Source organism: Rhinopithecus bieti, unplaced genomic scaffold (genome assembly GCF_001698545.2).
Source record: "Rhinopithecus bieti isolate Rb0 unplaced genomic scaffold, ASM169854v2 scaffold_31787, whole genome shotgun sequence".
NCBI classification, from domain to species: Eukaryota; Metazoa; Chordata; class Mammalia; order Primates; family Cercopithecidae; genus Rhinopithecus; species Rhinopithecus bieti.
This window is the reverse complement of record NW_016814655.1, coordinates 5,511,914-5,537,828: the sequence shown is the minus strand read 5'-3', so window position 1 is coordinate 5,537,828 and position 25,915 is coordinate 5,511,914. Positions and strand designations below refer to the sequence as shown.

The window sequence follows — 25,915 nt, the reverse complement described above, 5'->3', positions numbered from 1 at the left end:
GGGGGTGAGGCGGGGAAGGGAGGACTTGTGAATGCTTCTCAGTTATCAGTGCACGCCTGCTACAAAATTATAATTCACAGCCTCAAAGGGCACTAGAGAATACTACAATGGGAAAACTGTTGGTTTTACTTTGCTTTTAGTTATTTTTTTATTTTTTATTTTTTATTTTTTTGAGACGGAGTCTCGCTGTGTCGCCCAGGCTGGAGTGCAGTGGCCGGATCTCGGCTCACTGCAAGCTCCGCCTTCCGGGTTTACGCCATTCTCCTGCCTCAGCCTCCCGAGTAGCTGGGACTACAGGTGCCCGCCACCTCGCCTGGCTTTTTTGTATTTTTAGTAGAGACGGAGTTTCACCCTGTTAGCCAGGATGGTCTCGATCTCCTGACCTCGTGATCCACCCGTCTTGGCCTCCCAAAGTGCTGGGATTACAGGCTTGAGCCACCGCGCCCGGCTGCTTTTAGTTATATAAGTGGCATTACTAACAACAAAAGGTACACTGGTATTTTGACAATAAATAAAAAAAAAAAAAGAAGAACAAGTGATGGTGCCATCTATAGAAGCAGCAACAGTAGCAGTGGCAAAAAAAAAAAAAGTAAGTTTTAAATCTAAACCTCAATGTAATTTTTTTTTTTTTTTTTTTGCTGGAGTGCAGTGGCACGATCTCAGCTCACTGCAAGCTCCGCCTCCCAGGTTCACACCATTCTCCTGACTCAGCCTCTTGAGTAGCCGGGACTACAGGCGCCCACCACCACACCCGGCTAATTTCTTGCATTTTTAGTAGAGACGGAGTTTCACCCTGTTAGCCAGAATGGTCTCGATCTCCCGACCTCGTGATCCACCTGCCTTGGCCTCCCAAAGTGTTGGGATTACAGGCATGAGCCACCAGGCCCAGCCCTCAATGTGATATTTTTTTTAACATACCTCCAAGTTTTAGGAAATTCCCTGATCCTCCATATTCTATTTACCCACTTCTCAGATGAACAAATCAGAGCAGCAGCTAGTCTTAACCGATCAAAAATTATACTACATTTTGAAAACAAAAGGCTTAGAACGATTTCCTTGCTAAAACCTATGTTATCGAAATCCAGTATCAGGCCAGGCGCGGTGGCTCACGCCTGTAATCTCAGCACTTTGGGAGGCCAAGGCGGGCAGATCATCTGAGGTCAGGAGCTGGAGACCAGCCTGGCCAACATGGTGAAACCCTTCTGTAAGGAAAATACAAAAATTAGCCGAGCGTGGTGGTGGGCACCTGTAATCCCAGCTACTTGGGAGGTGGAGGCAGAAGAACTGCTTGAGCCCAAGAGGCAGAGGCTGCAGTGAGCAGAGATCACACCACTGCACTCCAGCCTGGGATAGAGAGAGAGACTCCGTCTCAAAAAAATAAAAAAAAAAAAAAAAAAAAAAAAAAAAGAAATCCAGCATCATTGCCACGCTTGTGAATTTTCCAAAACTCTCGAATAAGAAACAGCTCCATGACACACAAAAATCCCAACAAGCATGGGTCTGTTGAACAGCTGTCATGCAAAGCCCTTTGGCACAACTTTACACCCACATTTGTTCTAGTAGGATCAATTTCATCCCAACTCTGCCGACATACAAAAAATTTCCTCTAAGAAAAAACAAGAAGCAAAAGAAACACCTACCATTCTATGTAAGTTTACTCGAAAATTCATGTTGTCATCATGCAAAAATGCATTGGCATATTGATCCTAATAAAATATAGAGAAAAGTAAGAAGTGAGAGCTATATTTAAGAAACTGCTTGTAATCTATCACACTTCGTACAAATCCTTGGACTTTAAGAACTACTTCCAAGGATCAGGTGGACAGCTAATAGGATGAGCCTAGAGGCTTATGTCAAACCCTACTTAAGCCATGAGATTTTTCTTTAGTATAATTTCCTAGTGTATCTCTAACTGGTCAAAATTTCCAAGCAAAACAATAAAATTGAGACACAGGGACTTAAGGCAGATGCTGAGAGGAATGAGAGGAATCTGTTTTCCTATTCCCTCTTCCGTCCCATCTGCCCAAGGAGCTGGTTCTGTTTGTGATAGCTTAAAGGTTTTCATAGGGGCTGCAGGATTCATGTGTAGGCTCCACACGAGGGTTTAGGAGCAAGAAGAAAAATCTGTGCTCTGCTGGGAATGGGCTCAGCCCAACAGAAGCAAACTGCTTCGCAGGCAGCATGGAAGCAGACAAGACTCTGTCTATTCCGGGCTTTCCTGAAGACTGATGGAAAATCAAAAACCTCTTACCATGGATTAGTAATAAACATCCCTTGGCCCTTTCCCAACACCTTTTCTGAAGATCTGACAAGCCTACAGACTCCAATTACAAGGAACTGTTACAATTTGTGAAAAACAACTCCTTTAAAGATTTTCTTAGAAAAATTTTTGAAAAGCAATTATACCAGGCCCACTGCTACTAAGCAGCTCTTCTATAACCAGCCACCCCTAATCTTGTGAAAAGGAGGTCATCTTTCCACAGAGAACATGAAGACAGAAAGACTGAGAGAGATCTCTACTTCATGTGGACTACCTTCACCATTTTTCTTAAGAGAGAAAAGAGCAGAGTGGGGAAGAGTAAAGGGAGAGGTTGAAGCTATAAATTTAGCTCTAAACTCACTCAAGTTCTGCTATGACTATGTGTCACCAAGATACATGGTGAGTTTGAACCTAATTAGTCCAACCAAAAGAGGCTTCTTAAAAAGCCAAAGCACCTCTTTTTTCCCTTCAGCTCTTGCTCTTAGGCAAACTGCAATTACTGAGTTTCCAATTCCCCTCTCTGGCTTTACTCTCTACCCTTTCACCCCATCACAAGAAACCTGAGCTCCTTTTTTATTTTTATTTTTTAAACTGCTCCACTGCCTGGCATGGTGGCTCACCCCTGTAATTCCAGCACTTCGGGAGGCCGAGGTGGGTGGATCACCTGAGGTCAGGAGTTTGAGACCAGCCTGGCCAACATGGCAAAACCCCGTCTCTACTAAAATTAAAAAAATTAGCTGGGCAAGGTGGCGTGTGCCTGTAATCCCTGCTACTAGGGGGGCCGAGGCAGGAGGATCGCTTGAACCTGGGAGGCGGAGGTTGCAGTAAGCCAAGATCATGCCACTGCACTCCAGCCTGGGCAACAGAGCGATATTCCGTCTCAAAACAAACAAACAAACAAACTGCTCCACAGTTTAAAAACACAGTGCTAAACAGCACAGAAGCAGACAAGACCCTGTCTATCTGTGGCTTCATCAAAGACTACACTGTAGTGGGAGGAGACAGATAACACAAAGGGGGAAGATTTTCTCTCCTAAACTTTAGGACCCTAAACATCATGAGACAGGAATGGGGTGAGGGGAGGCAGGGAAAGATAGCACTTTGTAAAAGGCTGCCTAATAGCAGAAGGCTGGTGAGACCTACCTCAGCAATACATGTAAGGATAATCAGACAGAGTTTGCCACTGTGAAGCCTGTGTTCATCTGTAAAGAAAAAAGAAACTCTTCTCTGTAAATCATCCAGACCATGTTTCAATATAGAACAAGGATGTAGATCATAAAAGGAAACACTCACACTTTCTCTTCCCACAAAATCCATAAATTAAAATCAAGGTACTACTATAGTAATTCTTGTTTCCCTTCTAGACAAAAGAATTCCCCCAGAAGATTTTTTTTTTTAATATCCTGGTAGTCTATTAAATGGCTAACTACCTCCCTGAGAGCCATCTAACTCATAAGGTTCCTATTGTCATGGCTCAAATCGTGGCCATCGCTCTCACATCAGCCCTTTGCTGATAGAACTTGAATAGTCAGGTCCATTTCCTTTCTCATCTGCCAGCTCTAAGCACCACCTACCACAAAATCTAGAAAGATTTCATGACTGCTCATAGCAAACTGGCAATGAAATAAAAAAGAAATTAACTGGATACTGGGGTCCAGCCCACGCTTCTCCTTGCAATTGTATACTTAATGCCCTGGAAAGCTGTGAACTCTTGATCATTTTTCTTCCTGTCAAAGTTACTCATTCAACAAATATTTACTTAGCACCTACTATGTAGCAGGCACTGTGCAAGGCACTAGAGATACAGCACTGAACAAAACAGACAAAGGTCCCTGGTCTCTCACAACTCACATTCTAGTTATTAAAAAAGAAGAAGGCAAACTCAATAGCAGGGCTCTAAGCCCACACACAAAAGGACAAAAAAGAGCTAATCCATTACCGCCAAGTACAAGAACCCATCAAGCTTACTTTACTTTCCAGAAACTCTGTGGATGAAGGAGTGAAAAGGAGGTAAGAAAAGGATCATGCCAGTATAGCCAAAATAGACAAATGGCTCATGATTTTCAAATTAGCTTCAACAGGACCCAGACTGAAGTCCACTCTAGAGAGAAGACCTCTTAATGGATTACAGTGCTGTAGATGTTAGCTATTACTATTTACCCTGACATTGACCTGCCTCTTTCTCAAAAATGGGATCTATCAATTAAAACCTGACAATTAGATGGCATAATGGTGATTACAGTCCACAAATATACTCACCTCTCCTCAGAGATAGGCATTGCAAAAAGAGTAATGATGATAATCCCTACCTGACATTTCCTATAGCTTCATCAAAGCCCCGATATAGCCAAAGAGCAATGCCCTTGCCTCTGGAAAATTAGATTCACAACTCTTCTACCTACCTTTAGCCACAGAGTTTCTATTGCACTATCCTCCCAAAAACTGAGAAGCAACTCCCACAGAAAAGCCTGCAGCTATCTCTCCACTTAAAATTTTTTTTTAATTTTTAAATTAAAGTGTTTATGAATACAAAACTAAGGCATATTTCATTATAGACAGTCTTTTAAACTCAAAAAAAGCATACACACACAAAACAATAAAAACCAAATTTAATCATACCACCCAAATGTTATAACTGTTAAGACTTTGGTGAATCAACTTTAAGTCTATGCATAGATATACGTGGTTTTTACAGTTTTTTGCCTAGTATCTCTTGTAGAGGTTGAGCAGAAGCTTCTTTAAGGTGACACCACCAAAGTCAGAAAAATTCCAAGGAATAAAGCCTTTAAAACCAGGGGGAAACCCACAGCAATAGGGGCCAGGCTTGGTGGCTCACACCTGTAATCCCAGCACTTTGGGAGGCTGAAGTGGGACGATAACCTGAGGTCAGGAGTTGGAGACAAGCTTGGCCAACATAGTGAAACCCTGTCTCTACTAAAAATACAAAAATCAGCCAGACGTGGTTGGCGTGCACCTGTAATCCCAGCTACTCAGGAGGCTGAGGCAGGAGAATTGCTTGAATCTGGGAGGCAGAGGTTGCAGTGAGCCGAGAAGATCGTGCCACTGCACTCCAGCCTGGGCGACAGAGTGAGACTCTGTCTCAAAAAACAAACAAACAAACCAACAAACAAAACCAAGGGAATGATAAATACAAAATTGTGGAGAATGGAGAAGAGAGAAGTGATTAGGGAGGGGACGCACAGGTAGCTTCAACAGCATTAATGTTGTTTCATTTAAGTTGGGTGTTAGGTTCACATATGTTCGTTTTATTATTATACTTCATAAGTTACGCTATTTATTATAGTTATTATAAACTTTATACCTTATACATATCTATTAAAAGTATCTTTTGGAGTTTAAATGATAAATATATAATGAAAAAGAAAAAGATAATATCCTGGTGGGGGGGGTGGAAGTAGAGCCAAGAAAAAGTTGCTTCTATTGCTGCTAAAAACATAATGAGCTAGCCAAGGCATGCAGCAGGTCAGGGGCTGAGGCAGGAAGAGAGCTGGACCAATAAAGCCACACAGGAGTCATTTTTGAAATTAACTCTTCATTCCTAACCTTGCCCTTTGCCATATTTAGGCTGCCTCTTGGCAAAGACCACTCATTGTGCAATTAATCAGCCTTTAATTTTGCCTTCCATTTTATGGATGGCAAGTGACCAGGACATAGAGGCTTATATAATCACTAAAGCTAAAAATGAGTTCCAAGGGCCTCAGTTCACTGTGTTACATCAGGCAAAGCTAAAAGTTCATTTTCTAGGTCACATCCATGCAGTTTCTCTATTCTGTGGTTGCTGCAATACTTCTGAGAAAGGAAGAGGTTACCATTTCCATAAAGAAGCAATGGCTTCAAGAAAGTGACATACAAGTCTTGTTATCCTTGCTTGCCAGATCTCACTTGCCAAGTCTCAGAGGTTCAGCTATCTCTGCAGCTCCCAATGGATTGCTTTATGTTAGGAGTTAGTGACATGGACTACTTACATCTATCTCATCCCTAATACAGCTCTCTCTCTTGAAAGAGAACACTCGCAAGACATAAAGGAAGAAAAAAGTCTAAGTTTGCAAGGCAGAAATCTCCAAGAGCTAATACAACATGTCTGAGTGTAACATATCTTAGACTCTGCCCACCCAGGCTCCTTTCTGCTCTGGCAATTCTTCATTTTCCATACTTATCATTGATCTCTCCTACCTCTGTCTACCAATGTTTCTTTCTCACTCTAAAAGCCTCTGAATCCTGGTCTTTTCCTACTATGCAGTTCTGCCTTTCAGCTCCATTCTGAAACTCCTGAAAACTCTCCAACCAGAAACCTACCTACCTCATTTGGCAAATAAGAGCCTTCTAGAGTATACTTAATGCCTAAGGGAATCTTAAACCACCTACAAGGCATTAATCTCTCCTCACAGAAAGTAAAGTGGCAAAACCATAGTATTTCAGCAATTTTGCTTCTAAAGTGGAACTGGTTTTTTGGTTATTTGGGAATCTGAAGTTCATCTGCAGACCATAATTTAAGAATCCAAATAGAAACTACTGAACAGTTAGTTCCTAAAAGGATTTAAAGATTATTATAAAGAAGTCTTAAAAGGAAGAATCTATGCCAAATTGTTAAGAGTGATTAACTCTGGAGAGTTTAAATTGCAAAGAACTTTCACTTTCTAAGTTAACTGTTGCTAGAATGTTTTAATTTTTAGTAAGAATATTTCAGTTATTTTTGTAATTAGGAAAAAAATTCTTTTTTTTTTTTTGGAGACAGAGTTTTGTCCTTGTCGCCCAGGCTACAGTGTAGTGGCGTGATTTTGGCTCACTGCAACCTCCGCCTCCCGCATTCAAGCAATTCTCATGCCTCAGTCTCCCAAGCAGCGGAGATTACAGGCACCCACCACCATGCTTGGTTGATTTTTGTATTTTTAGCAGAGACAGGGTTTCACCATGTTGGCCAGGCTGGTCTCAAAGTCCTGACCTCAGGTGATCCTCCAGCCTAGGCCTCCCAAAGTGCTGGGATTACAGGCGTGAGCCACAGCACCTGGCCAAAAAAATCCTTTTAAATAGGAGAAGCCCACTGGATCAACCTGTAGGTACCAAAAGAAATGCTAATAAAAATATTCATTAAAATGCTAGCTTTGTGCCCCAAAAAAGCAAGCATTTTGGGGACAAATGGGGATATTGAAACAGGGACTAAATATTACATGATATTAGGGAATTATTGTTGACTTTCTCAGATATAATAATGGTATTCTGGATATCTAGGAAAATGTCCTTAATATAAGTTAAAGGACTTATGTGTAAAGCAGAGTTATGATGTCTGCAACTTCATTTAAAATAATTCAGCCAGGCCAGGCGTGGTGGTTCATGCCTGTAATCCCAGTACTTTGGGAGGCCGAGGTGGGCAGATCACAAGGTCAGGGGTTTGAGACCAGCCTGGTCAACATGGTGAAACCCTGTCTCCACCAAAAATACAAAAATTAGCCAGGTGTGATGCCACGTGCCTGTAGTCCCAGCTACTCCAGAGGCTGAGGCAGGAGAATGGCTTAAACTTAGGAGGCAGAGGTTGCAGTGAGCCTTGGCTGCGATTCCCCTCTAGCCTAGGCAACAGAGCAAGACTCTGTCTCAAAAAAAATAAAATAAAATGATTCAGACAAAATAACAACAACGACACACAGAAAGAAATTTAAGTGCAAACCAAGTATGGCAAAATGTTAATGAGTATATAGGTAAATCACTTCATAATTATTTTCAACTTCTGTATACTAGAATTTTTTCATTACAAAAAATGGGGAAGCGGCCAGGCACGGTGACTCAAGCCTGTAATCCCAGCACTTTGGGAGGCCGAGACGGGCAGATCACGAGGTCAGGAGATCCAGACCATCCTGGCTAACACGTTGAAACCCCGTCTCTACTAAAATACAAAACTAGCCGGGCGAGGTGGCGGGCGCCTGTAGTCCCAGCTACTTGGGAGGCTGAGGCAGGAGAATGGCGTAAACCCGGGAGGCGGAGCTTGCAGTGAGCTGAGATCTGGCCACTGCACTCCAGTCCGGGCGACAGAGCGAGACTCCGCCTCAAAAAAAAAAAAAAAAAAAAAATGGGGAAAAAAATGCTAGCTTGGTGTCACCACGAAATCAAAGGCTTACTTCCAGGCAATCCTAAAACTGGGATATATTCCACTTATATCAGGTTCCTAGAGTAGTCAAATTTATAGAGGCAGAAAGCAGAATGGTGGCTGCCAGGCCTTGGGGCAAGGGGAAAATGGGGTGTTAGTGTTTAATGGGTACAGAGTTTCCATTTCATAAGATGAAAAAGTTCTGAGGCCAGGTGCGGTGGCTCACACCTGTAATCCCAGTACTTTGGGAGGCCAACGTAGGCAGATGACTTGAGCCCAGTTCAAGACCAGCCTGGCAACATGGCAAAACCCCATATCTACAAAAAATACATACACAAAAAAAAATTATCCAGGTATGGTGGTGCACACCTGTAGTCCCAGCTACTCAGGAGGTTGAGGTGGGAGAATTGCCTGAGCCCAGGAAGTCGAGGCTGCAGTGAGCTGAAATCACACCACTGCACTCCGGCCTGGGTAACAGATTGAGACCCTGCCTTCAAAAAAAAGAAAAGAAAAGTTCTAGAGATGGATGATGACGGTTTTTTATTTTTATTTTTTTTAGAGAAGGAGTCTCTCTCTGTCGCCCAGGCTGGAGTGCAGTGGTGCNAAAAAAAAATTATCCAGGTATGGTGGTGCACACCTGTAGTCCCAGCTACTCAGGAGGTTGAGGTGGGAGAATTGCCTGAGCCCAGGAAGTCGAGGCTGCAGTGAGCTGAAATCACACCACTGCACTCCGGCCTGGGTAACAGATTGAGACCCTGCCTTCAAAAAAAAGAAAAAGAAAAAGTTCTAGAGATGGATGATGACGGTTTTTTATTTTTATTTTTTTTAGAGAAGGAGTCTCTCTCTGTCGCCCAGGCTGGAGTGCAGTGGTGCGATCTCGGCTCACTGCAAGCTCCGCCTCCAGGGTTCACGCCATTCTCCCGCCTCAGCCTCCCGAGTAGCTGGGACTACAGGTGGCCCCCCCCGCCCCCGGGTAATTTTTTTTTTTTTTTTTTTTTTTTTTTAGTAGAGATGGAGTTTCACCACTGTCTCGATCTCCGCCCACCTTGGCCTCCCAAAGTGCTGGGATTACAGGCGTGAGCCACCAGGCCCAGCCTTTTTTTTTTTTTTTTTTTTTTTTTTTTTGGAGATGGAGTCTTGCTCTGTCATGCAAGCTGGAGTGCAGTGGCATGATCTCAACTCTATGCAACTTCCACCTCCCGGGTTCAAGTGATTCTCCTGTCTCAGCCTCCCGAGTAGCTAGGATTATAGGCACAAGCCACCACACCCAGCTAATTTTTGTATTTTTAGTACAGACAAGGTTTTGCCATGTTGGCCAGGCTGGTCATGAACTCCTGGCCTCAAGTGATTCTCCTGCCTCGGCCTCCCAAAGGGCTGGGATTACAGGTATGAGCCACCGCACTCAGCCAGTGATGATGGTTGTATAAAAATATGGAAGTAGGTAATGCAACTAAATAGTACATTTAAATATGGTTAAGATGGTAAATTTTGTTATATATACTTTACACAATAAAACAAACACACAAAATTGTGAACACTCACACATATCTGTATAAATAAAAATGCTAAGTAGGGGGAAAAACAAAACTAAGATATTTACTGGACAGAATTTGCTGAGTGTTCTCCCAATCCCTTCCTAGGACAACCACTCCACTACTCTACCACCAAGTAAAAGGTCATAGCAAAATCATAAACAGAGGAAAAACAAGACATCACACAACAAAACCTCAAACTTTTCCAACACTCAATCCTCTCCCACTTCCACTCTTGCATTTCTAGGATGGGTACTGACACTTCTATTTTAAGTGTTTAAGAACACAGTCCCTCTGAATCTCACCTCTTCCTACTGTACTGTATACGACAGTCCTCTAATTCTCACCACGAGCTGATGCTTTCAGTTCCTGTCCTCAAAAGGGAATTCCCTGAAGCGTGTTAATCCCTCCACTTCCCACACATAAGAGTCTGCATCTACTTACCACGATCTGCTAAGAAGATTTGCTAGTTTTCATAGAGACCAATTTTTTTCCTGTTCTATTTTTGAGTACCCCCCTCCAGCTTCAGGTTTTCCCAACACCACCTAATTGTCATCTAGCAGTGAGACATCACTGTTTTCCACCAATGAAGACCAAGTACACAAGGCCCCAAGGGTTCATCTTGTCAAAGATTCAAAATATTAATGTTGCTGTTTGATGCTAGCTGCCTGCCACACCTTCTACTTCCTGAGCCCCCAAAATAGCTATGGCTTACCTTTGGTGTCCTGCATGACAATTGAGCTATACTTTAAAAAGGTTATCAGTAGATTACTGGTCTGTACATCTGCATCCAGTGGGAGTTCCACAGAACTTATAACTGGAATAGAACAGATAAAATGCACTTAGCCTGCAACCTATTCCATCTAACACTTCTACCCACATAGCCAATTTGCCAGCAGGCAAAAAAATCACTAAATAAGCTTTTTCCACAACAGAGGGAGGACCAAGTGCTCATCATAAAACTTTTATCTACTCTTCCTAACCCTGTAGAGCCCCCTTCCTATTCCCCAAATTAAGGCCAGTGACCTGCTCTCCTACCTAGGGCCAGTCTCCAAGAACAGTGCTTTTTCTCCCAATATCCTGGGAAGGGTATGTTACTTCCTGCCCCAAGTACTCCCAAAGAGTTTAAGGCCATTCTTAAAGGTACTTTGATTTCTACCTAAAGGAAAAATCTGTATTGAATATAAATGAGTTTTACTTTGATGGGTCTCCTACTTAAAATCAGTGAAGATTCCTTTCTAACAAGGAGAAATCTTGCTGAATTTTGAGAACAAATCTTTAGGCTGGACGTACCCATGACAGAGAAGGGAAAATATTAAGGCAGAACTATATTCAAATTCTACCACTATTAAGTGATAGAATTTCCTTCCCCCCGAAAGGGAACTGAAAAGGAATAGTAGACTGAAAACAGATGAACAGGCCAAGCACGGTGGCTCACGCCTGTAATCCCAGCACTTTGGGAGGCCGAGTTGGGCAGATCACCTGAGGTCAGGAGTTTGAGGCCAGCCTGGCCAACCTGGTAAAACCCCATCTCTACTAAAAATACAAAAATTAGCTGGGCATTGTGGCCGGTGCCTATAATCCCACCTATTAGGGAGGCTGAGGCAGAAGAATTACTTGAACCTGGGAGGCAGAGGTTACAGTGAGCCAAGATGGTGCCACTGCACTGCACTCCAGCCTGGGTGACACGGCGAGACTCTCTCACAAATAAATACATAAATACAAACAGATGAACATTACTGATTGGAACAGCCTGGGAAATGAGCCACAGTCCCAGTGAACAATAAGGGATAACTGGTCTCTAATGACCAGGGCTTGACCCATACAGAACACAGTTTGTTTTTTGTTTTTCTGTTTTTTTTCTTTTTGAGACAGAGTCTCACTCTGTCGCCCAGGCTGGAGTACAGTGGCGCCATCTCGGCTCACTGCAACCTCTGCCTCCTGGGTTCAAGCAATTCTCCTGCCTCAGCCTCCCAAATAGCTAGGATTACAGGTGCCCGCCACTACGCTCAGCTGATTTTTGTGTTTTAGTAGAGACGGGGTTTCACCATGTTGGCCAGGCTGGTCTTGAACTCCTGACCTCAAGCAATCCACCCACCTTGGGCCTCCCAAAGTGTTGGGATTAAGGCATGAGCTACTGTTCCCAGCCCAGAACACAGTCTTAATGTAGGTTTCCCAAAATTCTAAGACTTTAAATTAGACTCAGACCTCTTGTTAAGCGCTTTTACACTGCCTAAGACATAATATATAAGTTAAAGAAGTCTTATAATGGCCCAGAAAAGCCAGAGAATCTATTTTCTGCTACATTTTCAGCCATGAAGACTCAGTTGACTTTGGAATATTACTCATAGTATGTATTCATAACCGTAAGAGCTCCCCCTGGAGTTATTACGATATAAGCAGAGAACGTTTATTAACAGTGAGGAACATTTGCATATTATGAACCCATAATAAACAGCAAGCACAACAAAAAGCCTTATGAAAAGAAATCAGCATGCCCAACCCCTGGCTATTTTCCCAGTTAGGTCTCCAAGAGCTAATACAAGACAAATTTTTATGTTGAAATACTAAAAAGTTTTAATTCATGTTATGGGTTAACGACCCAAGAATGTCATTTCAAACCACGGCCTATTTTGAAGCTCAGAACCCATAATCATCCCTTTGTCCAATACAAGGAGGCACCTGACTGTTAAGTGGGACTTTTTTCCTGCTCATACGCAGCAATTACTGGAAAACTATGTTACATAATATGTAAAAATATAGAAGTATATGTATTTTTAGTTTACCAGAAAGTCCTCTCATGCCAAGGCTGAGTTGTCAAATGCAAAGTCTGAGCTGAGAGCAAATGTTATAGCTAAACTGCTGGCTTTTAAAAATATGGCTCCAGTGACATACCTTTAAATATAACTGGGCTACTGAACACCACTATAATTAAGATCCAAAAATTAAAAACAAGGTTGTAATACTTAGGAACCCTATGAAGGAAATGAGTTAGGAGACAGGGAAAAGAACAAATAGAACAGAGACAGAATAAAATCCCTCACAAATTAAAATCTTCTTCCTAAGGAAGAGTCATTCCTTGATCTTTGGCTTCATAATTCTTCCCAGCAGCTTTTGTCAAGGGAGACAGTCATTTGAAAGTGGGCTGACTTGATCTTCCCACTAGAAAAAATAAAAGCTCACTGGTTGTAGGTAAGTAAGCACAAATCCTGCCATTGCATAATCAAGTGTGTGGGTGGAAGTGTTCACAATGAACAGTTTGAAAGGCAGTTCTCTGAAGCATCCAAACTCCAACATCACATGGAACTCATATATATATATATATATAGCTTTCGATATCCATGGTAACCGGGCAGGCTTCATTCTTAAAGAGAAAGTACAGTATTTCCATTGGGTTATTCTGTGGCCTGAATAAACAGAGACAAGTAGGCAATCCTTACTACTTGCTCCTTCTCAGTAAGATATTTTGGGGCTGGGCATGGTGGCTCATGCGTGTAATGCCAGCACTTTGGGAGCCCAAGGCAGGCGGATCACCTGAGGTCAGGAGTTCAAGACCAGCCTGGCCAACACGGTAAAACCCCATCTCTACTAAAAATACAAATATTGGCCAGGTGTGGTGGCTCATGCCTGTAATCCTAGCACTTTGGGAGGCCAAGGCAGATGGATCACGAGGTCAGGAGATTGAGATCATCCTGGCTAACACTGTGAAACCCCATCTCTACTAAAAATACAAAATAGTAGCCCATCTCTACTAAAAATACAAAATATAGTAGTGGCATGCACCTGTAGTCCCAGGGAGGCTGAGACAGGACCTCACTTGAACCCGGCAGGTGGAGGCTGCAGTAAGCTGAGATCATGCCACTACACTCCAGCCTGGGCAACAGAGTGAGACTCCATTTCAAAAATAAATAAATAAATAAATATAAAAACACAAAAATTAGCCAGGTATTGTGCTGCATGCCTGTAATCTCAGCTACTCAGGAGGCTGATGCATGAGAATCACTTGAATCTGGGAGGCAGAGGTTGCAGTGAGCCAAGATCACACCACCACACTCTAGCCTAAATGACAGAGTAAGACTCTGTCTCAAAAAAAAAAAAAAAAGATATTTTGGGATTTGGCTTTCAATTCTAAACAGATCCAATTTGCTACCAAACATATGACTAACAATGGCACCTCCCTGTCATAGTTCTGTACTCTTTATACTGCCTGGAAATGTTACTGCCACAGGTAGTATATGAAAACTTAAAGGAGAGAAAGAATAAAGAAGGTCATTTCACATACAAACAGTGGGGAGGCAAAAAGAAAGGATCAAAGTTGGATTGTCTATACTTCCTTACCCAAAATAAGTTCAATCTTTGAGCTACAACATCAAGTATTAACATAGATTGTTTTTAGGTTACAATATTCCACCAAACACACTCAGCCTATAACAGACCTCCAAGTTTTTGGCAAAAATTCACAATTTCTTTTCTGTCCTTTTTCTTAGGTTCCAGCCATAAGATTTATGAAGGGGAAATTTTCACTGTTGTTGTTTTGAGGGAGAGAGATCTTACATATCCACCAAACTCCCAATTATAATATACTCAAAGCCTGTCATTTCCAACTGCAAGTGGCTGATAGACACATACAGTGAGTGAATGCCAGGTTCCATTCTCATTCATTTATTCAACAAATATTTATTAAGCAAGTACCATGCTGGGCACTACGCTGGGCATATAGTAGTAAACAAAATAGATAAGATCCTGCTCACATGTTTGGGTTATCAGTCTCCACTATCACTGATCTTAGGCAAACTGCTTCATTTCTCTGGCCTCAATTCCCTCACTGATCAAATGGTAACATCAGATAACATTACTATTTTACATTCATTTCAGTGCTTTATAATCACAAAGTGGCATTTTTCACAAAATATCTCATCTGAGCCTCACAAGGACCCTGAGATGTGGCAGGACAGGCATTACTGACCTTTCAGGTCTAACACTCCATGCCTCTACAACTACTCCCTGAGGAGGAAAAGCTAGAGTTATGTAAGCTTATTTTACAGAGAAAATCACTTGACTGTCTTTTTCCAAAGTTTTCTTTGGAAATTTAGGAGGCCTGAAGGATAGCACTACAGACAAATTTAGTGGAAAAAATTAACAACTACGTTCTTTGTTCAGCACAGTTATGCTCGCTCTGAGAGATCTAAGATCATATTAATCAAGAAAAGCAAAGTGGTGGTGGGCTCACCATCAGAGGAAGGTGGTGTAGTCCCAAGTGGTGTGACTGGGGTTGCAGGAGCAGGACTGACAGGGGTCGTCACCAAGCCCATTTCTGGATGGCTCTGAAAAAGATACACAGATGTGTAAGAAAACAGAAAATCCAGTTCTGCCTGAGTATCAAGTGCCTAATACCAATAAGGACTGGTATTCCAGACCTTATAATTTTTTTTTGAGACAGCATCTTGCTATGTTGTCCAAGCTGGTCTCAAAATCCTAGGCTCAAGTGCTCTCTTGCCTCAGTCTCCTGAGTAGGTGGGACTACAGATGTATGCCACTGTGCCCCTAGTCTCATAATTAGAAAGCTCACTGAGGCTGGGCACGGTGGATCACATCTACAATCCCAGCACTTTGGGAGGCCGAGGCGGGCAGATCACGAGGTCAGCAGATCGAAACCATCCTGGCCAACACGGTGAAACTCCATCTCTACTAAAATACAAACAATTAGCTGGGCATGGTGGTGCATGCCTGTAGTCCCAGCTACTCGGAAGGCCGAGGCAGGGGAATCATTTGACTCCAGGAGGCAGAGGTTGCAGTGAGGCGACATCACGCCACTGCACTCTAGCCTGGTGACACAGCAAGACTCTGTCTCAAAAAAAAAAAAAAAAAAGAAAGAAAGCTCACTGAGAAGGGACTACTTCTGTATTTAGCTCCCATGAGTACTTGATTACAGTTGATGCTTGCTAATCTCTAATAAGCTCTGTGTGCTAATTTATCTTAAGCAACTAGGTTTCCATTACGTAAGTTTTTCTTTGGCACCACAGAAATTTAAAAAAAAAAACTGGGGTAAACAAATATACAGGATTACTCTACAAGAGAGCAGAGAACATTTGCAATCCCATCCAGACCTGGGATCTCATCAGATCAACTGAAAACACATCAATAGGCTATTCTGATAACCACATAATTGACTAGTAGATGTAGATGAGTCAAGGGGATACCAGGTACTATAAAAAGAACTATTCAGCTGGGTGCAGCGGCTCACACCTGTAATCCTAGTACTTTTGGGAGACCGAGCCAGGTGGATCACGAGGTCAGGAGATCGAGACCATCCTGGCTAACACGGTGAAATTCTGTCTCTACTAAAAATACAAAAAAAAAAAAAAAATTAGCCAGGTGTGGTGGCGGGCACCTGTAGTCCCAGCTTCTCGGGAGGCTAAGGCAGGAGAATGGCGTGAACCTGGGAGGCGGAGCTTGCAATGAGCTGAGATCGCGCCACTGCACTCCAGCTTGGACGACAGAGTGAGACTCTGTCTCCAAAAAAAAAAAAAAAAAAAAGAGCTATTCAGATGCGGCCTTCCTGTTCCACAACAAACAAAAGTGTGTGTGCCTTCACTGGGAGGCAAAGACATGGTGAGACACCCAGTAGGGACCAAAACAGATAACTCTTCCGTCCCTGACCTTTCTTAGCCATTCCTCCCACATCAGCTCTTGAGAATTAAGCCGAGTGACAACTGTTTTTAACTTCCCTTTTTTTCCCTAACAGCTTTACCAGCACTTTACCTTCCTCACCTCTTCCTTTAAAATCAGTTACAGGATTTGGAAAGCAGATAAGAGACAGAGTGAAAATAATAACTAAAGTCTCTATGTTATCAGTCATGAAAACTCATAAGTATTCTATGAAGCAGATCTCAAACTAGCATGATGCTTTTAAGCATGACTTTTGTGTTAAAATTCAAATCAAAGGATTCCATATACATCTACCCTTTGAGAAAAAGCATAAGCAAACTTTCCCTTAAAAGAACTCTACATACATATTTTAAACAGTCTGGCTTTAAGATAAAAACACTTTATCAATTTTTTAAAAGGGCTTTCATGGACAGCTCTTGAGTTCTCGGTCTACTTTAGTCCTCTTCTATGCCAATTACTGCGGCTATCCCTCAGGCATGTGATCCATCGTTCAGTATTCTGGGGGGTTTTTTGCTTTTTATTTTGTTTTGTTGTTTATTTATTTATTTTTCCTTGAGACAGAGTCTCACTCTGTCGCCCAGGCTAGAGTGCAATGGTGCGATCTTGGCTCACTGCAAGCTCTGCCTCCCAGGTTCACGCCATTCTCCTGCCTCAGCCTCCCAAGCAGCTGGGACTACAGGCACCCACCACCACGCCCGGCTAATTTTGTGTATGTGTGTATTTTTAGTAGAGACAGAGTTTTACCATGTTAGCCAGGATGGTCTCAATCTCCTGACCTTGTGATCCACCCACCCCAGCCTCCCAAAGTGCTGGGATTACAGACATGAACCACAGCACAGGGTCCAGCACTCAGTATTCTATGACTTCCTTTCAATGTATGTAAACCACATTATCTGTTAACAGCTAACTTTAACCTGGCCAAGATATTTTTTATTTTTTTCCTCTGAAAATTGGTGAGATAATAAGATGAGTGGCTTGGCCTATTTTATCTCCAGTTGTAATTCCACAGTGGTGTGGAAAGCAGAAAGCCCAATATAAAAATCCACATAGCAGATAATACCAGGGATTTCTAGTGAGCAAAATGAAGTCATCACAACTCATTTGGATTAACAGGATCAGTAAACTGTCCAAAAAAACTAACTTTGCACGTTATTAGACTCATTTCAGCACTGGATGGAAACATACATATTTGAGGACAGCACGAAACAAAGGCAACTGATTCAACCCTTGTTACTACCACTTACCAATGCAAAGCAGGGTTTAAACAAGTACAGCCAGACATGCTTTTCAATGGAATGAATCGGTATGAAACTTAGGGAGAAAAAAAAACACTGAGATTTTTAATGTAACCAACCTGAGCTAATACTGTGATGAAGTTGCGATTTAAATGAACAGCTTCATAAAGTGCCAGAAGAATGGCCTCATTGGTTCTAAAGAGAAAGAGAACAAATTGGAGTGGCTTTTATACTGGGGGAGTTAAAACAATATAACCATGAAAATAAGATTGGATTGCACCCCAGCACCTCATTATCAATTCCTTTGCATTTCTAAAGTTCCCCTTTACTCGCCATTTGGGCATATGCAAAAGTGTATAGGCAGGAGTCAGGGCCTTCACTTTAATTCCTTAGGACCAGTTCTCATCTACTTCATTATCTTCCCTCTGTTTTTCCACCTCAACCCAGTTAAGTCCTCAACTGGCTCAGACACCCATCACTCTTTTGTTTCATTGCAGAGATAGGCTGGCAACAGTTGTCAGCTTATTGTCGCTCAATACATATGAAAAACAGAAATGTCTAAGGGTCCATTATTGTTCAAAACCCATGAAACATTGGAAAATCACCAAAAAAGCATGATTCTGTACAAGATTAACAAGAGGTTACACTGCACATTCTCATATCCAGCAGGACAGCCCACACTAAAGTCCCAGTCACTGTACAAGAATGTCAGGCACTTACTGTACTGAGATTTTCTCATGGGCATCTGCTATGAACATGCTGCCCACCTGTGGAAGAAAAGGGGAATTGCAGACTTATAGCAGGAGGATATAAGAGGAGCTTTGTGCCTAAGAAGCCTTTTATCAGTGAAAGAAACAAGCTGCTTCCAGCTGGGGAGAACTTGGAACTCCGGGCCATAAGTCACACACACCAAAACCAGCCCACTTTGAAAATCTTAAAAGACTCATAAGTAATAAATGAAATAATGAGAATCCTACTAAATCATCTTGTCTTAAAAAGGGCCTTAAAGAAAAAGCCTAGTACTTTTGTCCAACTCTCCTTTTCAGTGTGTAAGTTTAGTCACTCTGACAGTTAACCTGCACATCCTCATCACTCTGTATCTTTCCTAGAAGTTGCTTATTTGAAGTCAGAAACTAACTTAGGAAAGACTTCACAAAAGCAGGCTGACTTCAGCCAACATACAGCTATCTTTGGGAACAATATTTGGGTTTCAGACCAAAGCTGTCTATATGAGATCCACTCTCCATTTTTCAGATAACAAAATCTTTAGTTTGTGTCCTAGTCAGAGCAAGTGAATAAGTAAATGGAGTAGGCTGCCTCTAATGTATATGGTATCTCCCCCTAAAAAATACCTCTTCCACTTCCTTAATTATGCTTGAAACTATACACAAACCTATGTTGCTAGAGCTTCATATGTTTGGTACAAAACTTTCTGAAAACTTGACGGAAGGCAGAGATGTCTGGGAGCAGTATAATTGTATCTAATTCATTTAATCAAACGCCAATACAAAACTCATACTTCTCTAGCCCCTGAGAGAGTTCACTCATTTATATTTTGGAGTTAAAGCATTTATCAGGCCCCTTCCTGAGAACAGGCTGAGAAGGCAGAAGGAATAATTCATAAGCAGTGGGGGGAAGAAAATTGCAGAAGTGGAGGAGGACAGGGGGCAACTGCTTCTTGCAATTAACCAAAAAATTGTCTTGCCCTAGAACTGATTACTTGGATAATAATGCCCAGAAGATAGACTTTCTGAATCTGCCTAGATTCTAGAATCTCCTAGATTTCTCTCTTCAAAATCAGTCCCAGATTATCTGGTACCAAATGCCAAGAAACCTTGCCCTGAAGTCTTATAAACTGGACCAACAACTTCCCCAAAATTCAGACCTCTACGCCCAAACCCTAAGCTATTAGAAGAGTGGCTCAGATCTACTGCACAATCGCTCAACCCTGGGACCAGCTACGAGGACGAAACAGCCATGGCAGACAGCAAAGGTGCATTCAGGGGAGGACTCAGATCCAAACCCTACTATACTCTGTTCCACAAGGTCAGTGCCCAAACGGAGCCAACTCTTCAGGAAGCAAATTCTGGCTTAACGTGTACCTTTACTTTAGCCTTTAAAAAATTAATTAATTAATTAACTAATGTGGAAAAACGAAGTACCAGAGAAACCAAAGCTCTCCTTTCCCCTATCTCACTTGGTTTTGAATCTCACTAAAGGTACATCAAAAGTGGGGATTAAAAAAAAAAAAAGAAAGAAAGAAACTCACTAAAGGAAATACACTCCCCAAGAAAATCTGCTCTGAGCAGCCTCTCTCGTCATCATGCCATCACTTCAAATATCTGAACTTCGAAGCCCAATTTGTCCACCCCTGCAGACCACACTGTTTCTGTTTTTTTTTTTCAGGAGAAAAAAAAAAAGCAGGACTTACCATATTTGTTAAAGCAGAGAAGAAACCACTTTGGTGTTCTTCTTCCTTGTCTTTATACTGCCTAAACAAAAAGAACTAAATTCAACTTTAGATTATTTATCAAGTATGTCTTTGTCTTTGGCATTTGGGGTAATCAGGGCAAAGTCTCCCTCTCTTTTTTTGGACACAGAGTCTCACTCTGTTGCCCAGGCTGGAGTGCAGTGGCGCAATCTCGGCTCACTACAAGCTCCGCCTCCCAGGTTCACGCCATTCTCCTGCCTCAGCCTCCCGCATCCAGCGCCCGCCACCACACCTGGCTAATTTTTTGTATTTTTAGTAGAGACAGGGTTTCACCGTGTTAGCCCGAATGGTCTCAATCTCCTGACCTCGTGATCCACCTGCCTCGGCCTCCCAAAGTGCTGGGATTACAGGAGTGAGCCACCGCACCCGGCCAGGGTGGAACACTCTTAATATTCTCTGACTCCAGAAAACTAAAGCATTATGACAATCAAGCATTACGACAATCCCTGTAAGCTAAAAGGCATCTGTCTGCTCTTGAGATAGTGTGTACGAAAATGCCTGGTTACTTTGGGAGAGACTTAGACTTAGAAAGCAGGCTGCAAAAGTGCCCTAACATATAGCTGATCCAGTTATTTCTTAAACAATCTATTACTTGAAAAGTGTGACAGTAAAATTACTTTAGGGCTAGAACACTGAAAATCTTGTTTCTTTTTAAAGGAGGAGGAAGGAAATCAGTAAACTAAACTCTCTGCAGAGATGGGACAGATTTGAAGTTCTGATATCCAACTGTGTGTAAGAAAAGTCTAGAGAGGAGCATGAAAGATCCTGCCTGGCCCTTGCCAGGATTAGGGATACTTCTGGTTTCCATTCACTAATGCCAGATCCTTCCAGCAAAAGGGAAAGCAAGCATTGATGAAGGGAGCCCCCAGGAGAAAGAGGGACTCTGGGAAGTTGAGGTTCATTCCCAATAAAAAAGAAACATCTGTCAAACTAGGGCTTAATATACTTTCTCCTTTTATATATTTTTTAAGATAACAAAAAAGCAGTCTCCACAGCCTTTTTTATATATTTGTATGCTACACTGGACTAAATGGAAGTGCCCACTTGTGGCTGGAAGACTAGTTAAAATGCTCTGTAATAAAATACCAAGAGTTGCAAAGGAATGTGCCTAATTGCCTTAAGAGACACTAACCTAGTGGCTACTTTTCCCCTGGTGTTAAAAACAATCCCTGCTAAGGCCATCAAGCAAAGCTAGAGCAAATACATCTGCCAGGGCCTGTACCTCTGAATACTCTTAGACTAGGTAAGGGAATTTCACCCAAGAACTCTAACAAAATTTGAACAACCAATGCAAATGAAAATCAGACCCCCTTCCACTCTGGAAAGGTGGACTTACCTGTTGTACTCAGATAAAGCCTGAGCAATTACAAGCCCCATTCCCTAGAAGGGAAAAGATAGCATAGGTGAAATAAGACAGCAGCCTTTGAGGGTTGGTGACGATGTTAGAACTAGGTCAGAAAGAACACTAATTAGCCCAAGAAGTCCTGCCTGAATGTTGGCGACAAGGACAGAAATTCTGAAAGGCACTGTCAAAGCATCAAAAGGAAGTTCTTTGGGAAGATTTTTCTTATCTAATTATCTTAATGTTCCCAGGTACAATTAAAATGGATTATCAAGCAGTGAAACAGACCAGGGCCCAGATTGTTGACAATTTCACTGGGATCATTTTCACTCTGAAAGACAAGATCCAGTTAGAATCTTCAAACAAAAAGCCCTCAAATGTCTCCAAAACAGCCATAGCAAAGTGACAATGAGTCCATGCTAAACGAAGGTGCACATAGATAAGCCACTTTCTTTCAAGTCACAGGAATGTAAAGGGAAGTAGCATCCAATACATGTTAAAGTGACTTATCAACTTCCCCCAGAACCTGTGATGCATAACACAAAGATCAATTAAGGCCACAGCATGAATCATGTGTGTACTTTTTTCATAAAGGAAATTGGAAAGAAGGAATAGGGTAGGATGGAAAGGGAATAAAGCAAGACACATGGTCATCTTCTTCCTCCCTATATTCAGAGATCAGATATTATTTCCCAAACTTTCAAGGATATATATAGTAGATACAGATCATCCCCATGTTTCAGCTTCACCAAGTCAGGCTATAAATACTATCTGGTTAGTTCTAAAAGAAGGAATCTCCCATCATTTAGTCATCTAAGCTTTCTTATTCTTGAATGTGTAATTTATTAACTTTGTAGGATAATCAACTTCAGCACACTATAACATGAAACATAACCACTTCATCACGATTAGCAAGCAAATGTCCCCTCAAATCTTCCTTCCATGATAATAAGTCAGAAGACAGTAAAACGGTAGCACTGATGCACTAGAAAGAAATATTAATTCCCTCTCTATAACCAGATGAAATTGACAGAACAGCCCTCTGCTCTCTGTTCTAAATGTACTTTCCACTGAAAGTAATGCCACTGAATGCAAATAAGACAAAACACAAGGATCCAGATACTCACATTGAGTGTGGCCTCATCATCCACGATAGATAGCTTCACAATATAAGGATTCACAGACTGTTAAATAAGAGAAGAGACTCCAGGTAAGTCTGACCTAGTTAAGAAAACCTGTTAGCTATCTTTAAAGTGTTAACAAAAATGCTCTATAAGGCCCTCTACAGTGATGCTCCTGATACACAGTCCCAATCCACATTGCCTGCTGACTCCTCCCATTTCCAGTTAATTTCTCAGTGTGTCTGGGCATTCATCAAGTGTACACACAAATACACATACACACCTCAGTTCTGTTCTACCTGTATTTTCCCTTAGGCTGAATCAGTGCAGGCCCTATGTCCACCACTTCTACCATCTTCCCCTCTTACTTGCATCTAAAAAGTAAGTGAATGCTCCACAACACTCACTTTGTCCTACCCTACCAATAATTTACTAAGTCCATAGGGATAGCCATCTTTTGGGGAACATAAAAGCTTGCCATAAGGCACATATTTATAAGTTGCTAACTTATATTTTCATCCCAAAGGCTCCCTAACCATTTCACAAACTATATGCAAGGACTGATTCACCCACTCGTAAAACAAAGCCACCTTGGGGTGGAAGGTGGCAGCTGCTTAACAGCCAGAGAGGCCGTTTATGGAGATCTGATACCGAAATAACGCTGCAGGGAGAACTGAAAAAAAGGATGTAAATACCCAAACAACAATCTGGTCAGGACACTCGGATTTAATGATTGTCCCATCACTTAGAGCACTGGAAGAGTTCTCGGGTTTTTCCAGACCCAATCTCAGTTGGGCAGCATAAGAAAATGGTCATATATTTAAACTCATAAAGCAATTGGATCATCTCCTACAAAGGGGATGAGAACCAATGACTTTTCCTTACACATATAGGACATGAGGAAAGATTTCATATAGATCAGGCACCAATTCTAATCCAAGAGAAGCAAGGAACAATAGTTCTCAGACTGGCAGTTTCTACAGCTACCAAAAAAACTCATTACTGAGAAACTTGAAAACTCAACTGAAAGGCTCATTCCCCACACAGACCTATTCAACTGAGCTTCTGAGAGCATCTTTCGCATGTCAACTGGGAAGAGAGAAAGAGACAGCTTTGCTTTCTTAACAGCCCAAATGTTTATAAGGTTTACTGCAACACAACTTAAGGTGTAAAACCCACTCCATTTGTTACTTGATCTGACAGAAGGAAGGCTCTCAACACTTCTTCCTATAACCAACAGTCAAATTCTGCTGATTCTACAGACCTCAGGGAAGTTCCCATGCAAGTGGGTCCTCAGAAAAGAAAATCAAGCAAAAGGGGCTGACTTAGATATGCTGCCATGATGACAGTAGTACTAAAAAGAGCAGACCACTATTTCTTGGCATAATTTTTGAAAGTTCTAATCACTCATCTTCCCAAAAGAAGACTGTTTTAGGTTTTAGTTTTTTGGGTTTTTTTTGTTTTTGTTTTGAGACGGAGTTTCACTCTTGTTGCCCAGGCTGGAATGCAATGGCACAATCTTGGCTTATCACAACCTCCGCCTCCCAGGTTCAAGTGATTCTCCTGCCTTAGCCTCCCAAGTAGCTAGGACTACAGGCACATGCCACCACACCCGGCTAAGTTTGTATTTTTAGTAGAGACAGGGTTTCTCCATGTTGGTCAGGCTGGTCTCAAACTCCTGACCTCAGGTGATCCACCTGCCTCGGCCTCCCAAAGTGCTGGGATTACAGGCGTGAGCCACTGCACCCAGCCTGTTTTAGGTTTTAATTGGGGTCATCTGATTTCCAAGCAAACATTTGCATTCTAGTTCTTCTGCTTATTAATTGTGACAAATTAGGCATATAAAGCTAAGTTTCTATTTCCTCATCTGTAAAATGAGGATACAAGTTGAGTATCTCATCTAAAATGCTTTAGGGCTGGACACGGTGGCTCATGCCTGTAATCCTAACACTTTGGGAGGCCAAGGTGGGAGGATCACTTGAGGCCAGGAGTTCAAGACCAGCTTGGGCAACATGGCAAAACTCTATCTCTACAAAAAATTTAAAAAGTTAGCCGGGCATAGTGGCACATGCCTGTAGTCCCAGCTACTCAGAAGGATGAAGTGTGAGAATCACTTGAGTCCAGGAGATCAAGGCTGCAGTAAGCTGTGATCACATCCTTGCACTCTAGCCTGGGTGACAGAGTGAGACCCTGTCTTGATCAATCAATCAAACAAACATTTGGGATAGAAGTACTTAGGATTTTGGATTTTTTTAACATGTTGGAATATGTGCATTATACTTACCTGGTAAGCATCCCTAATCCAAAAATCTGAAATGCTCCAATGAGCGTTTCCTTTGAGTGTCATGTTGGTATTCAAAAAGTTTCAGATTTGGGGCATTTTGAATTTCAGATTTTCAGATTAGAGATGGCAACCTGTATTTTCTTCTCCTGGGGTTGCTGTAAGGCTTAAATGAAGTAAGACACATCAAATCCTTAGCACAATAGCTGGCACACGCTAAAGGCTTAATATTTGGTACAGGTAGCTGTATTTTTTCTCCTTTTACATTATTATCACATTCAAAGGAAAGCTCTTTAAGAAAAAGGGCAGTGTGGGAAGAAAAGGAATAACTTGCAATTAGACATAATAAACAATATGGTAATTTCTGAGAAATGTCATGCTCGAGGAAACAGTTGGGATCTGAGTCACTTCATCTCAGGAGACTTGGCCAGTCTAGAAAGCTAGGATCTTAATGTTGTGAAAATTTCTATTTTACCAGAGGCCGATTATTTAAACTATACCCTTGTTGTACTGATCACTTTTTAAAACTGGAGGAAATCTACTTTTCATCTATAAGACAAAATTACAAACTCTGTGAGTCTTCACAGTATCACTCTAATAGGGTCCTGCCTTTATTTGATTGCAGGTACACTTACTGTTTTCCATTGCTCTTCCCTAGACCTTTTTTGGGGCTCTTTTGTCTTTTAGATGAAATGATTAAAGTGGAACACATTACTTGAAGTGAGGAAGAACTACACATTTACTACATGGTATCTTTTCCATCACTTTTATTCCTTAAGTCCAACAACTTCTTCACTTTTTCTGTGCTTAGTTGGGTACCCAGCCTCGCTGTGCCTTGGTACCTTTCCGGAAAGGTTACAACTTACCCCACTGGTCATGAGATT

At 41.9% G+C, this 25,915-nt stretch overlaps 1 protein-coding gene across 1 annotated transcript in view; it reads right to left on the bottom strand.

Moving 5' to 3' along the window:
- ARMH3 (armadillo like helical domain containing 3) overlaps positions 1-25,915 on the bottom strand; it is a 234,991-nt gene that overhangs the window by 166,519 nt on the left and 42,557 nt on the right. The window contains exons 9-17 of the mRNA XM_017851651.1: positions 22,757-22,813; positions 21,624-21,667; positions 20,228-20,288; positions 18,517-18,563; positions 17,916-17,991; positions 15,123-15,216; positions 10,608-10,709; positions 3,404-3,462; positions 1,641-1,706 (exon numbers count right to left, since the gene is read on the bottom strand). Coding sequence (XP_017707140.1) covers positions 1,641-1,706; positions 3,404-3,462; positions 10,608-10,709; positions 15,123-15,216; positions 17,916-17,991; positions 18,517-18,563; positions 20,228-20,288; positions 21,624-21,667; positions 22,757-22,813 — 606 coding nt within the window. The remainder of the gene's footprint in view (positions 1-1,640; positions 1,707-3,403; positions 3,463-10,607; positions 10,710-15,122; positions 15,217-17,915; positions 17,992-18,516; positions 18,564-20,227; positions 20,289-21,623; positions 21,668-22,756; positions 22,814-25,915) is intronic.